The sequence below is a fragment of the Mesoplodon densirostris genome, chromosome 16 (genome assembly GCF_025265405.1).
Source record: "Mesoplodon densirostris isolate mMesDen1 chromosome 16, mMesDen1 primary haplotype, whole genome shotgun sequence".
NCBI lineage: Eukaryota > Metazoa > Chordata > Mammalia > Artiodactyla > Ziphiidae > Mesoplodon > Mesoplodon densirostris.
The window spans coordinates 4760952-4777846 of NC_082676.1; the positions used below are offsets into that span (position 1 = coordinate 4760952).

At 52.2% G+C, this 16895-nt stretch overlaps 1 protein-coding gene across 1 annotated transcript; it reads right to left on the minus strand.

The window, feature by feature from the left end:
- Nucleotides 1-589: 589 nt before the first annotated feature.
- LOC132476068 (neuroendocrine secretory protein 55) lies at nucleotides 590-1411 on the minus strand. The gene has a single exon (XM_060077781.1). It carries the CDS (start codon nucleotides 1319-1321, stop codon nucleotides 590-592), a length of 732 nt encoding a protein of 243 aa, XP_059933764.1. The 5' UTR covers nucleotides 1322-1411.
- Nucleotides 1412-16895: the final 15484 nt, after the last annotated feature.

Here is a 16895-nt window from a genome sequence, read left to right on the forward strand (position 1 = left end):
GAGCCGGCAGTCTCCGGAGTTGTCGCCCAATCCCAGCCTGGTTAGTATTCGCACATTGCAACAGTGTCGCTACAGCCGGGCGGCTCTGCTTTCTGAAAGTTGGCGCGAGCACCTCCGAACCACGTTTCTGGCACCCGCCAAGGCCAACTGGTTTGAGACTACTTACTCTAGGAGGGAAAAAAGCACGTAAAACAAGTGACTTACCCGTGCCTTCTGGGTGTGCAGCTCGAAACCTGGGGCGCTCCCGGAATTCAGTCGTGCATCCTGGACACCAGCTCGGAGACCTCAGGCTGTCTCTAGAGGGGCGCGAGCAGCGCCCCGCCGCCCCTCCAGCCAACAAGCCTTTGGCCACCCGGGCGCCCGCCAGCGCCCCGGGGGAGATTCGCGGAGCTCTTCCCAGCTCGCCCTGCGCCCCCGCCTCCAGGGCTAGCTAGCTGAGCCCGCTCTCTTCCCGCCTTCCTTCTAACCTGCCTTTGCTTCTCCCTCCCTTCCTCCCGCCGCTCCTGCACCGACCCCAGACTCCCCGGTTTAGCGGTGGGCCACCAACCTGGGTCAAAGAAAACGAGGAGAATCTGGGGCGCGTCCTCCATTAGTGACGCCGGATGGGGATGGGTCCCCTTTTGGAAGGAGACTCCGGAGATGGGTCGCGGCGGGTGGGCTTCTTCGGCTTGCAGCGGCGCCGCCGCTGCTTCTCCTCCTTTGGCTGCTCAGACTCCTCGGGGTCCCTCGGATCCTTGTCCTCGGGCTCGGGCTCCTCCCCTTGTCTGGGGCTCTCAGGCTCCCGAGTGCTGGGCTGCGCGCGACTCGGGGAGGCGTCGGGGCTCTGCAACCTCAAGGCGTTGAGACGCTCAGTGAGAGACTGCTCGAAGGTGCGGCGCTTGGGCACCACGGGGCCGCGCTCGTCCTCGGGCTCGGTCTCGGGCTCAGTGGTGGGGGCGGTCTCAGGCTCGGTCTGGAAGTCGGTCTCCGACTCGATTTCAGACTCGGTCTCGGTCTCGGATTCGTAGTCGAACTCTTCCTCGTACTCCAGGCACTCGGGGAGGGAGAGCTCGAGGTCTATCTCCTCGTGCTCGTGGTCGGATTCGGGGGGCTCGGGGAATACCTGGGCGGCGGAGCGGTGGTGGGCGTTAAGGAAGCTCCGGCGCTGGGCAGCCGCGCGCTGCTGGGCGCGGGCGCTGGAGGTGGCGAGGGCGCGAAGGAGCGCGATGGAGCAGGAGAGCCAGAGGAGTGCGGTGGCTGCCCGGCGGCCTAGGGGTGGGCACAGATCGTTGTAACTGTGGCGAGCTCGGCGCCCTTGCTGAGCTCGGGATCTGCGATCCATCCTCACGCACACTCGGCGAATCCGACCCACCCTCTGGCTCTGCAGAGAGCAGCTCCGAAGAGCATCGGCTGCTAGAGCCGAAAAAGGTGCTCCTCGCGAGGTTAAGAAGCTGGGTCCGGAGGTCCCAGCCCCACCTCGGTGCGAGGAGAAAAAAGGAAGCACCTACCTTCTTGACCACTCAACTTTCTAAAGCTCCGCGCCTCTCTGGGCAAAAAGAAGGGATGGGAAAAGGGGAGAAAAAGTCTATCTCCTCCCAGGCTCCTCTCTCTAAGTCTTAGACTCTGCAGCCTAAGACTCGGGAGAGGTGCCTCCGCTGGTCCTCTCGCCTGGGAGAGGAAAGAGGAGACTGAGGCGAAGACAAGCGGGGCGGAGAGGTTCTGCAAAGTTGCGCGCCCGGACTTCTGCCGGGCATGTGCAGTAGGGAGGCGGGGGCGGCTCCGCGCGAGTTGCGCAGTGGCGCCGAGCCCGAGGCGTAGACCCTAGTGGGCCGGCAGATGGCAGGAGGGAACCTTGTTTGAAAGGATTTGGGCGATGGGAGCGGCTGGGGGCCTGGCGGGTGCCAAGGAGCGAGCGAGCGAGCGAGCTAGCTACAGGTTAGAGTGCTTGCGCAGCTAGGCATGGGTTCTCCGTGGGGTCTGTACCGCTCCCCAGCTTCTCCAGGGTTATCGATAAGTTGAACAAAGCCCGAAGCAGCTAAAAACCAGACCGCAAAATTGCGGATATTCCGGAGGAATGAGCTTCTGTACGTCAGTGTTAACGGTGCGGTTCCGGGCGTTTTCCAGGGGCTCAATAGTCTGAGCGTGGTAACCTCAGGCAGTCATTAATCATGAGATCACCTTTGGCAGACCCGGTACAGTGACCGTAATCTGAGCAGTTTCCAATCCCCCCAGCCACCAGTGCGGCCTCAAGAGGCTAATTAGTTACCTAATGGATAGATGAGCATCTTCCCTAAGAAGGACCCCCACAGACAGACGGAGTGATGGTTTACACGTCCCCAAGCCCGTTGGTGGACCACCCTGAGCTCTAGCCGAGAACATGTGCCGAAAGTCTAATTAGCTGGAACCACTGGTTAATATCTGGGCTGATATTCAGTAGGTGCAGCCCATTCTCTGCCCCTGGGGGGCGCTGCAGGGCGGTCAGCTATCAAGGAAACCGCTGGGTACCACTCAAAGCTCTTTTCATAAATAGGTTTTCAACGAAGTGAGTTCATTCAACAAGTGAGTTCATTCAACAAATGTTGAGTGCCTAGCCCGTGCCAAGCTCTGTTCTAGGTGCTGAAGATAGAGTAGGAAGAAGAAAAGGAAAGAAAAGAAAATCTTACATCAAGGGAAGGATACTTAGGATTAATCTGCTGTTACTCAGAGCATTAAACCACTCAGGACTCCCTCCTTACCCACCAACATTGTTTAACCCGGCGTGCATTCTAGTGAGAAAATTATTGGATCAACCAGAGCATTAGGGATAAGGGACCGCTAGACACCCTAGGTCATGTCGTTGAACCCCAAAGGAAATGAGTCCATCTCTTTCTCAGCCCTGGAAAATCAAATGAGCTCCATGTCCTCCTGGAGGGGGATCCCTGGAGTGGTCGTTGCTCAGGCAGGATGGTACTTCGGAAGCTCTGGGGTTCCAGCTGTAACCTGACTGCTGCTTCTGGGTTGTGCATGCCCTCCCCGTAAAAATACGGAGCATCACTTTTGCCCTTGTGACAGGTCCACCGGTGGCATAACTCAGAGCAAAACCATCTTCCTAGAATCTATGGAAACAACAACAAGGCTTTACAGGTGGGACAGGTGGTTTTTCTTGTCTTTGAATCAACATGGGGGAAACTTGAAGAGTCCATGAGGTAATTCTGCCTTCCCTTCTGAGGCGGTCCACCAGGTGTCCCCTCCTGGCACTGCTTCCTGGTGCCCAAAGTGTCCTGCACCCACAGCTCTTCCTCAGTGTGGAGTGACTCACCCTTATCCCTTGCGCACCATGCCTGCCTTAGAGCTGCTGAGCCCAGAGTTAAGACCTTAGTGAGATCCTAGTGACTGTTTTGACATGTGGAGGTTTTGTTTCTGCATCTTCGCTGGGGATGGTCTTGAATGCTCCTGCCCTGTCTTCTTTGCTGTGTCTATCTTGCCTCTTGTTTTCTTCGAGTTAGTTTGTAGCATTAAAATACTGATTGGTCTAATAAAGTGGGATTGATTGCAAACCTGGTAAAAGGACAGACGTCTGCATTCTCGTCGTGCTCTCCTCCTTACCACTTTGCAGAGTGACTGAAAGGGTTTTATTATCACAGGTGTCTGGATGGCTCCAGTCATCATATGGATGGTATCAGGGGACACGGGACAGGGCCCTTTGGAGCTGCAGATCTCAAATCCTGGTCTCTCAGCCCCAACCTGAGACATTTCCAAAGGTTCTGCCCACACTGACCCACCCACTTTCTTTCTTCAATCAGCGCAGCCCCCCTGACAGTGAGTGGAACATAAAGACATCGTTCAAGTGGTTCTCAGGGCACATTGGGAAAAAAATCAGGAATATGTGGGGTGCTGCTGAATGCCCTTTCAATGGAGACAAATGCCAGCTGTCAGCGACGAGCTGGATTACGATTCTTTAGTGTACATAAGAAAGTACTTCGTTTTGCAAAAGGAGTGCTTTCTGCCTATAATGGAGCTGGCAGCCCGGAGCCGATCCACTAATATAGATACATCGAGATTGCCTGTGTTATTAAAAAATGTGCATTACATAATACGTATTTTTGGACTAGGTTCTGCATTACTAATGCACTTTCTTTGCAAGATGCATTTTAATCAGCAAATGAACATTTAACAAAGCACTGCATTTAGAGCCCCAGTCATGTATAGTTACAGATACATTTCTGGCGTACATTCGACACGGGCTCTGGGAGCAGGAGGACCTCGCTGAAAGACTGTTCCATCTCGCACTTAGTGCCGGGGCTGAGCAAATGGCTCTGTGCAGAAAGCGCTCTTTAAAATGCATTATGTGCATGACTTTAAAAGTGCTTGCTGCAGAGTGAATTTCGAAAAGGAGCAAGTGGGTGATGAACGGCCTCGGGTTGTTACCAGGCGAAGGAACGAGGGGCTCTGTCTGTCGGCGGTCAATAAAGTGTGGACATATATCACTGGCGGGGCTCTGCCAGAGGGAGGCTCCTGGACCCACTGGACGGGAACGTGCAGCTCCCAGTCATTACGATCAGGGTCTCATTTGGACGAATGGTGAAGAATACTGTCTTCAGCCCCTTAAAGGATTGTCCTGTGGAAAAGGCATTAAGATGTATTTTATGTGGCTCGGGAGGGCAAAATTGGAACCTATGGGAGGCAGTTTCAACAGGCAGATTTCAGCTCAGCCCAAGGAAGGATGTTCCAACAATTAGGGCTCTGAAATGGAACGGCTGTCAGGAGATGGTTGGCTCTTTGTCAGAAGCGGCGTTAAATCAAAGGACAGATGACCACACATTAGAGATGTTTTCCCTGGGACTCCTGAGCCAGGTGGAGTTAGAACTCCACGCTCACCGAGTTCTTTTCAAGTCAGATTCTGGTTCCACGAAAGGGATCTGGAGGCCCTGGGAGAGGGGCTGGGGCTCTACTGATGGACCTGCTCTTCCGACTCGGCTTCTAGTTTAGAAGCATTTGAAGGTGCAAGCGGCTCCGCGGCAGGAAGGAATGTCTGGGTGGCAGTTTCAGGACACGAGCAAACAGGTGTCGGTGATGGAGCCTCGGCCAGTGGTGGGCCTTTTGTGACCAGGGTAGGGCTCTGTGACTCTCCGCTCCACAGCTCATTTGCTGAAGCAAAGAAATCCGTCTCTGTCTGTCAACTGTATCAGGCCTCTCTGCCTCCCCTCCCGGAGCTGTCTCGGAAATTAAAAATGAAATTGACTATTTAGCAGTCACACGTTGAGTCACTTCTGTGACCAAGACACTCTTCCAGGCATCGTGGGGAGACGGAGGTGATTGAGAAGTGACCAACCCCTGTCATCTGACAACACGCATATCAATGTGAAATGCCTCCAACTGTTAAAGAGTGGATTGCCAACAGGTGCCACATTCTAAATCCTCGCCAGATAGATAAACCAGGGAGGGAAGCTGCCTGACAGTGGTTACAATCGGGGAGAGCTCATCTGGTGGTGTTCTGAAAGAGGTGGGCTTTTACCTCGTCTGACTTGGAGGTTTGGTTTTCTTTTTTTTTTGAAGCCCATTAGAGGAGTGCTTTCAAGCCACCTGTTCCTGCATGCCTACTGTGTGCGAAGCCTTGTTCTAGTCACTCTGGGGGAGACAGATGACTCACGTGAATTCTCAAAAGGCTCGCCAGGCCATTGTCATGGGTTCCCTCGGCACCAACACGTTTTCCAAGATGAGACACAGAAGTTTGGTTCTGCTCCTCCAGGCGAGTGGGTACAATCGCTCTTGAACACATTTTTTTGGACAATCATCGATAAGGACTGTTTTTAGAGATGGAGAGCTTTTCAAACTTTCCTTTGGGTAGAAATGAACTCAGGGAGTATGACGTGCTCCCCACCACTGACTGTGGCAATCAGCCAGAAAGGCTCAAGCCCACTGGGAATTTGGCATTGCCTTGCTGCCTGCCCCCCCGACCCCGCAAGAGGTCTGGGTACAATACAAGAGCATTTGGCTCGCTTTTCTGGGGCCCCACGAAGCTGTCACTCAGACGGCGCTGGTATCTGTCGGCTCTCACCAGTAGAAAGGGCGACAAGCCCGGGCTCCTGATTTTGTGATTTTGGGGGTGTGCCATCTAGAGCCAGAAGCAAACAATAGGGGGAAATCATCATCTATTTGACATGGCTGGCTTCTGTCCAGGCCTTTGTTGGGATTACAGTGTTCTATTTGTGCCCTTCGTTTTTAAAGGGAGATAGGCTCAGAAGTGCACTGTGTCCCTGTGCAGAGCTGCTGGGGTCATCCTCTCAGGAGCGGCCCCTCTTGGCTTTGTGTGCTGTCGAGGTAATCCTACCAACGCGACATCCACCTGCCTGCCTACCTACCTACTCCTGTCATGGGAGGAGCAATTTCTAGGCTCCTAGTCCAACAGGAAGTGTCTGGAAGGCCCCTCCCCCAGGCAGAATGTAAGCTTGGGTGGGCAGGTCCTCCTGGGGGCGGGGTACCTCCCTTCCTCTGCTTTGGCTCTGGCTCTCAGCTTTCATGTGATGTAGTCCCTGGTTCACACTGGACTCTGGCCCTCTGCCTGGCTCTGTCCTGGAGAAATGGCGACTGGATTCTGTCACCTGCCCTGCCCCAGCCTGCCTGGTGCTCTCCCGTGGCCAGCGCTGCCCGTGGCCCAGGTGGCGCTGGTGTCGGCTGTGTCCTCTGCCCTGCACAGCTGCCCCTCCTGAGGCGAGTGGGCGGTGGCTGAAAACACTGCTGATTGCAGAGGACCACTCAGCTGTCAGGAACATCCTGCAGTGCGTGGTTTAGCTTTTGTCCAGTCTCCCACCTGGTCCCCCGGCCACTGGCACTGATAGAGAGCCTCAAAGTTGTTTTCCTGTTCTCTGCTGAGGGTCTGACTCACCCCTTCAGGCTTGGTGGGGGAGCAAGGCAGCAGCAGGGCCGAGGGGGAGGGTCTCGCTGGTGTCCTGGTTCGGGACAGCTCAGAGCTGTCCTTTCAGCCCAAGCTCTTCAAGACATGATTAGACCAATTTTACGTATCTAGTCACTGAGGCTTCGGTAGATTGGGACTATTTCTATATGTGCAAAGTGAAGTGGAGAATTGAGGCAATTATCTTCAGGCAAATTATTTCTGGGCTCTGTAATCAGCCCATCCTCATAACTGGGGGAATCAGCCTCATTCACCGTGACAGTGCTTTGAGTTGAAGAGGATTCTAAGGTATTTGTTTGTTACTTGCTCTCGGCTTTGTTTTTCCCAGTGGCAGTCGGGGAAGGGCCCTCCTGCCCGCACAGGCGTGAGGGTCTGTAGCACCCCGAGGCTGTGGGACCTGTCAGCCAGGCCGGGGCCAGGGGATGCTCTGGATCAGCTCCCTGTCAGCAGGTCCACGGCCAGGTGCGGTCCAGGTGACCGACCTCTGCTTCCTGCTTCTGGTGGAGGCCTACCCCCCGCTTCTTCCCTTGTGCATGAGGGTCCTGAGATGTTGGGGCAGATGATGGACAAGGTCACCTCCAGTGCCAGGATAATACAGGTCCCAGCAGGGCCCACAGTTAGACATGAACCACCCAAGGTAAAGAAAATGTCACAGAACTAGAAGAAAAAAGAACAGGTCTTCTCAGATCAGAAGTGAAAACTCATTATTGTCTGGTGATGATGACTTCTGGACCCTCCTACCTTCATCCCTTTTTTTTGGCTAAAAATCATTGTAAATTGGGAGTTTTTCCCTTTGCTGGTCTAGAAACACCTTCCTAAAAGAGCCGTTACTTCCCTCCCACCTCTTCACTCCTGAGGGAAGAAGGAAGAGCAAGACTTTTGTTTTTCCAAATCTCTGAGGCCTGATTGACTTGCGGCAAGTGAGGACTTCAGGCCTCATTGCCCTTGAGAACCATCCGTGTAGTTAGGAAGCCGAGAACAGCAATAGGGCCCTGTGGGGCCTGCTGGGTGCTGGGCCGGTGCGCCGCGGCCCCTGACTAAGGAGCCCAGAAGGTTCCCTGGCGCCCGCTGCCAGCACCTCTGCCACCCCACCCTCCCACTCATAATTAGAGAACAGGATGAATCTAAGGAATTTCAAATTGTGTTTTGGACAGCCTCGGAGGTGGGAGCTTGAGATGGCCCTAAGAATTCAAAACACAGGAATTCAAAACACACAGGATACGAAACACACAGGAATATGCAAGGTTTTTCTAGATTGTCAGGAAATCTTTGTCTTTGTCACTTTGAAATTTTCTGATGTTGCTTAATTAGTTTAAAACAAACAAACAAACTCTGAAACTTCCTATTCCAAACTGAGATGGGAAGGTTTTGAAAAACATCAATCTGTCCTCAAGACTGTGGCGGCATAGTGCGGCTTATGTATCTTTCTTTTTTTTTCTTTGTGGTACACTGGCCTCTCACTGCTGTGGCCTCTCCCGCTGTGGAGCACAGGCTCCGGACACGCAGGCTCAGCGGCCATGGCTCATGGGCCCAGCCGCTCCGCGGCATGTGGGATCTTCCCAGACCAGGGCACGAACCCGTGTCCTCTGCATCGGCAGGCGGACTCTCAACCACTGCACCACCAGGGAAGCCCTTATGTATCTTTCATTGGTAGCGAGTTTACTTCTGCCACGTTTGTCAAGCTGTGGCCTTATTCCCCATTGGTTTAGTTGGTTTACAGCCTTAGTGATCATCGTTTCGTGCTATATTTTAAGATCTGCTGGGGCAAGAATCTTCTTACTGCATATTATCTCAGACTCCTCTGATGGTTTTGTCCATTTATTTTTCTATAGAATTTAAGATACGGGACTTCCCTCGTGGTCCAGTGGTTAAGAATCCGCCTTCCAATGCAGGGGATGCAGGTTCGATCCCCACGTCCATGTGGGAACTAAGATCCCACACGCCGTGGGGGAATTAAGCCCGCGCGCCACAACTAGAGAGAAGCCCTCACACCACAACGAAGACCCAGCACAGAAAAAAAAGAAAAGAAAAAAGAGTTTAGGAATCATTCTTGTCAAGTTCCGTAATGACCCTGGTGATGCCTTGACTGGAATTTCATTTAATCTATAAGTTACAAAATAACGTCATTTTTTTTCTGTGTTTAGCCTTCAGCCGGAAGTATGGTCTCTCTCTTCGTTTGAGTTTCTATTTCTCCCATTAAGGATCTGTGTTTTCTTTATATTATTCTGATGTATATATGTGGAGTTTGATATGTGAATATATATCATATATTTCCCAAGTATTTGATATGTTTATTGCTACTGTGAACGGACTCTCTTTTATCATTATATTCCGGCTGTTTATTTTGTGTTTGTAGGAATGGTATTGAGTTTTGTGCATTTTTCTCCTATTCTGCCACCTTTAGAATTGGTTGCTTTATGAGGCAACCAGGAGCTTGCTCAAGCGAGCGCTCAGAGGAGGTTTGCTGCAGGAGGGTTTTGTAGATGGGAATCCCGCACAAGGGAGCGAACTGAGCTAAGCTGGTGGTTGCCAAATGCCAATGCGCAGCGAAGTGAGAAAAATAAAGATGATGCAGTGGGGTTTTCATCAGGTTAAATTTATTCAGGGAAGGGACTGTCCTTGAGATGGAGGCTGCATAAGCATCCTACCTTTTGGTATTTCAGTGTCATTTCTTTTTGAATGACAGTAGATAGTAATATGGGTTTTTTGGTTTTAAGATTTTGTTTTTAAATTTGGTTTTGATTTAGTTTTTTAAATGACTTTACTTAGCATATTAAAAAAAAAAAAGAGAAACTGGGTGGCAACCCAGGTTGGCATTCCATATTTATTTGGAAATTTCAGCACTGTCTGAAATCTCAAAATCAGGAACTTCCAACTCATGTCCTTTCCGACTCCACAGTTTTGTGATCGTTGGTAATCCTGGGCTTTTTTTAATTTTAAAATAATTTTCGTTTATTCTTTTGTCTTCTAGTTAGCCATATCACTTAGTTAAATCGGTGTTTGTATGTCTTCTTTCATCTTTTTCTGGTTTCTTCACCCTTCCTTTGTGTGTCGCCATGTTCTCTGAAAGTACGTGAAAGACAAGCCTCTTTGCTCCTTTTCTAAATGAGATGGGTGCAATGGGGCATCCTCATTGTGTTTCTTTCTTTAAAGGGATTTTCTCTTAATGTCTTTTCTCTGATGGGATCTAGATGGGTTTTAAAAGGAAACAAGATGGTATCCAATGAGAGGACCTCCACAGAGGGAGTTGGGATGAGAAGCAAGAAGCCGGATCTGGGACCAGCTGGGCTGATATACACCTTGCCACCTCTGCTTCATAGCTAACCAGTGGCCTTACCTGTCTGGTCTTCTGCCTCCACAGGTGCAAAATAAGATCCTTCTAGGGTCCAAAGAAACCTGCCTTCCAGGGTTGTGGAGGTGACCACATGAGGAAAGAAATAGGAAGTGCTTAGTAGTGGTTGATCGCAAGCAAACTGGTACTGAGCTGCTGAAAGGAGAGGTCAGTCAGTGGTAGGGTCGCTGTCACTGATGGTGGTGGTAAAGGTCAAGAAGCAGGAAGGTGATGGTTAGGATTGGCAGGGGCCCAGCGAGGCAGAAGGGACCCAATGGAAAGTGCGAGAGGCCAGTCACATTGGGCCTTGTCTCTTAGTGGCCTCTTAGATGCCACATCTTCTTCATCCACTCATCTGTCATGGGACACTTAGGTTGCTTCCGTGACCTGGCTATTGTGAATAGCGCTGCAGTGAACATAGGAGTGCAGGTATCTTTTCAAATTATAGTTTTTGTCTGGATGTATGCCCAGGAGTGGGATGGCTGGGTCATATGGTAGCTCTATTTTTAGTTTTTTAAGGAACCTCCGTACTGTTCTCCACAGTGGCTGCACCAATTTACATTCCCACCAACAGTGCAGGAAGGTTCCCTTGTCTCCACGCCCTCTCCAGCATTTGTTATTTGTAGACTTTATTTTATTTATTTATTTATTTTGCGGTACGCGGGCCTCTCACTGTTGTGGCCTCTCCCGTTGCGGAGCACAGGCTCTGGATGTGCAGGCTCAGCAGCCATGGCTCACGGGCCCAGCCGCTCCACGGCATATGGGATCTTCCCAGACCGGGTCACGAACCCGTGTCCCCTGCATCGGCAGGTGGACTCTCAACCACTGCGCCACCAGGGAAGCCCTGTAGACTTTTTAATGATGGCCATTTTGACTGGTGTGAGGTGATACCTCATGGTAGTTTTGATTTGCATTTCTCTAATAATTAGTGATACTGGATATCTTTTCATGTTCCTGTTGGCCATCTGTATGTCTTCTTTGGAGAAATGTCTACTTAGGTCTTCTGCCCATTTTTTGATTGGGTTGATTGTTTTTTTTGATAGTTAGCTGTATGAGCTCTTTGTGGCCTCTTGATGGAAGTTCTTAGAAGCCATAGTTTGGTCTACAGAAATGCACTGAGTACCCACTATGGGCCATACTCTGTATTAGGCACCAGGGTATGAAGGTGAGCTCTCTCCGACCCTGTCTCTCCACCCGGGGCTGGGGATCTGGAAACAATGCATCACCACCTGAAGGAGGTTCTCATTACAACCCGACTCGAGCTAAGCCCACTGGAAAAGAAACGTGCTTTTTTTTTTTTTTTTTTTTTTTCCCAGAGTATACGGCGGAGGAAGCTGCCCTCGACCTGGGCACGTCAGGGAATACTTTCCTGGGAAAATGTTATGTGCACACTTGAGCTGTGAACTGAAGGATGAACATGGGGTGGGGGTTGGGCGTCAGGAAGAGCGTGTTCACGAGCCCTCTAGTGGAAATGATGACGTGCGTGTTAGGGGAACCAGCCGAAGGTCAGCAGAACTGGGGTACAGAGTGAGCCGGGTCTGGAGGGTGGGCGGGGGCTGCCACGCGGGGCCTTGCTGGCCTGGCAGGACGAAATGCGGTCTTTATTGTGCCTTGAACAGGAAAGCCTCTGTCCTGATGGACGGGAGGAGCCATCATCAAGTTGTTGGTTTCAAAAGTCTCTCTGGCCACGGGGTAGGGGGTTGGAATTTGAGGGGCAGAGAGATGGTGGTGGCTGGGAGCACGGCTCTGAGAGTTATTTAGGAGGTTGACCAACAAGGCCTGGCAGCAGCATGGATGTGGGGCGTTGCCTGGGTGAAGGGTGACACCTGGCGGAACTGGCCGAAGTCAGTGCCTTTCTCTGGGCTCGAGGGGGCGGAGGACCTCGAGTTCTAATGGGCTGAGTGGGATGAGAGGCGGCTATTCTAACTAACCTGTGGGGTTAGGGTCTTTTTTGGGGGGGGGCCATGCTGCGAAGCATGCGGGCTCTTAGTCCCGACCAGGGATCAAACCAGTGCCCCCCTCAGTGGAAGCGCTGAATCCTAACCACTGCACCTCCAGGGAAGTCCCTAACCTGTGGAGTTAGAAGTGCCTGTGGGCCACGTGTGAGGAGGAGTCGACTAGGCAGGAAGAGGTCATGGGTCTGGAGCTCGATGGGAGGGCAGCCGTGGGAGCAAAAGGAATCTGGCACTAAGGGGGTTTCCAGGGAGGGGCCCCCCGATGGGGGACAGGAGCCATCCCTGAGCTGGAAGGGACCTGGGAGATCAAATCTTAGCTCCTTGGCTGTACAGGTGAGGAAACAGGCTCGGAGGCGGGTGGGACCTGCCAGCTAGTGGCAAAGCCGTCTCTCAGACGGGATCTTTTGTGGTCCAGGTTCAGTGCCTGGTTCGCTGTGCCAACTGGGGGCCTTCACGGAGACGCGGAATGCGAGCCAAGGGCTCGGATGTCAGCCCCCTGATTCCAGGTCTATTTTTTGTCAGCATCCAAATGGACAGTTCACAGCTTCACATTCTTTTCTTGATCACTTTAGAACTGACATTCTGCCGGCTCCTTATTAAAGAAAGAGCAAAGCAAGAGCTGGCTAGAAGTGTTTGGAAGCTAGAAATAGAACTATACCGTGCCCTTAGTAATCAAGCCTGGCAAAGTCCACGCCGCAGCCAGGAGAAGGACTTAGGCGAGGTTAAAGCGAAGATTGTTTGGCGACGCTCTCTTTTTCTGCCGGTTATTCAAATATCCAGCCAACTCCAAAAGCACCAGTTATTACCTAAAGCTCGTCCCTCAAATTTGGGAATTAGGTACGAGAAAGGCAAGTTACTCTTCCTCAAGACCCTTTCTCAGGATGTCTACTCCATGAGACCCGTGGTATATTAGCAGCTTCTCCCAGCCATTACTTAAAAAAATTTAATGTTTAATTACATGTGGAACATATGAATTAGATACATTACATAAGAAGTTAAAAATACTAACTAGAGCTAATGCTAAAGGCTGCCTTAGTGACCCTCCACCAGCCATGGGCTCCATAACCCACCTCTCGAATCCCCCTGAGGTTACCGGCCAGTTTCCACAGAAAAACGGCTTTTTAAAAAAAAACACAAGCAGCGTCTATGCCACTTTGTGGCTTTTCACTTGGCCCCGTATCTTAGAGACCCTTCTGCACTGGTTCCCGTAAGCTGCCTGGCTCCTGGATTGTCACCCGTTGTCTCTGGTCTGAATAGAAGATACTGATTGTCACCTCCCTGTTGACATGCGCTTGGTCCCTGTTGGAAGAGCGTTGCCCCTGTCCCGGCACCTGCTCCGTGTGTGCGTTCACAGGGGTTTCTCTCGGGTCGGTCTCAAGTGGTGGGACTGCTGGGTCCCAGGTAGACACGGGGCCTTGGCTCAGCCGCCCTCCAGTACGAGGCCACCAGTTCGTCCCCACCAGCGGTGCGTGTTTCCCCACTCTCAACACCACCCCGTTCCTCTGACCCAGAGAACCCGGACCTCCCTGGGTTGGGAGTGAGGGCTCGGGGCTGGGCCTCTGGGGCTGTGACCTTGGGTTCATCATCCTTGTCTCTAACCAGTCAAGAGAAAATGTTGAACTTCAGTAAAGTTCGTTTCAGAGATCTGCCACGAAGACAAGGGGTGGGAAACCTCACTGAAGGGTCTGAGAAGAGAGAGGCCAGGCGTGCTGGGGTCGGGGCCACTTCTGGTTCTTCCTGAAGGTAACTGAGCTCTTCTAGAAACAGCAGCGTTCACACCGCCGCCTCGGGGTGGAGAGCGCCGCCGCGCTCTGTTGATGGCAGCCCTCATCGCTGGATTGTTTTGAACCTGAGCGGTAGACCTCCTCTCCTAATCCCGGGTCTAGACAGTGTGAGGTGGGAATGGCCGCAATTTAAAGAATGCCCTCCAGCCTGTGAAATCCAGGTCTCTGTCCTCCGCCTGCTTCCCACTGTACTCATGGCAGACGTAGACAAGTTAGTCATGGTGCGTAACTAGGGCGACCTAATCATTTGTCAGCCAAGCGGGACACGTTTGAGTGTGCATGGCAGTGCTAACTGCAGGGGGACACTGGGATGACAGGTAAAGCAGGACTTCCCTGGCAAACTGGGCTGTGTGGGCACCTGGCTTTCCCTTAATAATATAATACTGTTATTAATAATGTGACATTACAAATAAATGAATGAGGTAATACAGTGAACGATAATATAATTGTTTTTAACATGTTTAGAAGAGTCAGTTCCCATTTCAAGTATTTTTGAAATAGACTTGTGTGTGATGAGAGCAAGGTCTGCCATTGAGAACGCCTGTTAAGTTGGGTGAACTGCCTACACGAAGAGTGACATTTGTTCATCTGTGTTTCTTTCTGAAGTCATTGTGGAAACTTGGGGAAAAGAACCAACTCAGGAGAGGAGAAACAGGAGCTTCTCCAGGGGTTCCTCGGGGTTCCTGACCGAGAGCTGAGCCCAGCGACCCCCCTTGTTGGGGCTTCCTTTGGTAGCAGCTGCAGTGGGTAGGGGGCCGGGCTCTGGGCTGGCAGAGCCGTGGAAACGCCCCGAAGCACAGGGCCTCGAGCAGAGAAGGCTCAGTCCAGGCTGGGTGGCTGGTCTGCTGTGTGCAATGGCCGTTTTTAGGCAGAGAACATAGTCGAAACTTTCTGAGCTCAACAGTACCTTAGAAGTTAGAAAAAAATTTGACAGTATCTTAGAAATATTGAGATCATTCGTGCTCAGAGTTCACTTATTTCTGTGCTACCTTCACGATTTTTGCCGTATCCCCATCCTCTAAGCACGTAATAGTTTTCTTTAAACCGACTTGCTTGCTTCTCGTAAATGAGTTTGGTTTTAAAGGAAAATTATATCAACGTCACTTAGCTTCTGGCTGAGTATTTTTAAAATACACGCCAAGATCAGCGAGGAGCTCTTAAAACGGACAGCCCCTCTGTTGCCTTGTGCCCCTCAGAATCGCCTCGGCCGCCGCCTGGATCTAGTCCAGCGCCCTCTTCTCCAAGACACATACTCACGTGGACCCCAGGGAGGCTGTGAAGACAGGTGGTCTTCCTGTCTCCCTCGCCAGTGACTTTTCGCCATCAAAGGGGACAAATTAGAGTTGACCCCAGGATGGAGTAAGGCCGCTCCTAGCGGAGGCGTGGTGGGAAGGATTCTGGTTCCAGCCAGCTGCACCCTGTGGAGTTTCAACAGGACCGAATGGCTCGGGGCGGATTTTCTTTCCATGACATTTGCCTTCTAATAATAAATCGACAGATGTAGTTGTCTTGCTCTGCCTTTACCGTGACATTTGCCGTCACTTCGCATGTTTTTGTTTGCAGACGCAGCCAAGAAACACGCTTCTCCAGGAGGCTTCACCCCGTGCCCTTGGCCTCGGCAGAGCCACGTTGCAAGCAGCGGCCGCTCAGGCTCGGGCCCCTCTTCCTTCCCGCCGGGCTTCTCGCAGGGCCGCCCTCTCCCCGCAGAGCCACGGCCTCTCCTCTCCTTCGGGGCTTTTCCGGGAATTCCGTGGGGCAGTGGGGTCTTTCCTTCCATCGTGCTCTCTGTTCTTGACTGGCTGCCAGAAAATGCCAGAAAAGAGCCCATGCCTAAAAGTCCATATTCAGACGTGGTAGGATCTGCGTTTCATAAAGTTCAAAAGCAAGCAGTATGTGCACGAGGAAGCCGCAGTGATGTTCACGATCAGCACACGGCAAACCCCAGCTGAATCCTTGTTGCCTCTGCGGAGGAGGTGGGCAAGGCAGGGGAGCAGGGGCTTCTAGTCGATAAGGTTACCGACTGTGCTTCCTTGGGTCGGCTGGAGGGTTACAGGGCTCATTGTAGGATTTTTAAACACTAAATTTAAAAGGTCTGCATCGGTGGAAGGGACATCTGACACCAGTCCAGGGCGTGCGGGGAGTAGACCCGTCGTGCTGTGGACTGCCAGGGCCTGCTCGCTTCTCTGCTGCTTGTACAGACTGACCGGCGCTCAGAGAGTTCCGGTGCACGCTAGGCCCTCAGCAAACTTTTGCTGAATATTGTTTTCACGTGTATATTTGAAAAGTTGCAATGGGAATTTCCAAGCACCCTAAGGCAGTGATGAGGCAGGCGGAGCTGAGGCCCAGGGCCCCGGCACAGCTGCGTGGCCATAAGCCCCGGTGCCCTGCTTTCCTCGTCACCCCCAACCTTTTCTTCAGCGGCCTTTAAAGCATCTAAATCCCAGAAATCATCTCATTGCACCCACCCTTCCTGAGTTCTTTTGGGGTCTTTTGAAGCCGCCCTCCTCCTCCGTCCCTGGGGAGAGCGTGTCAGGGTCACGGGCCCTGCTTTCCCTCTTCCCCACGAGGCGTTTAATCACTGCACAGACTGAGGGGACCGTCGCCAGGGGAGGGGACCCTTACTCCTGTGAGCCCCAGGAGGCTCCTAAAGCCACCACCCATCGTTTGGGTTCCCTTTTAAAGGCCCCCCGATCGCTCATTGGAGATGGCCCCAGTTCCCAAAGCAAAGTTGGGCACATTTCCAGTGACCAGGCAGGTTGCAGCCGTGGTCTTTCTAAAAGAATGCCCGTTTGGAACATACGGGCCCCAAATCAGTGTGATGTCAGTTGTCACCGTCCGCGTGGAAAGATTTTGCCACGGCCAGCTGCCGGTCCTCTTTGTGCTATATTAATACCAGGGCCACGGGGCCCATCGGGGTCGGAAGCCGGGGAGAGAGGGACAGCTGTGGCGGACAT

Excerpts from the sequence above, each read along its gene's own strand:
- LOC132476068 (XM_060077781.1), bottom strand. The coding sequence starts at position 1,321 with ATGGATCGCAGATCCCGAGCTCAGCAAGGGCGCCGAGCTCGCCACAGT.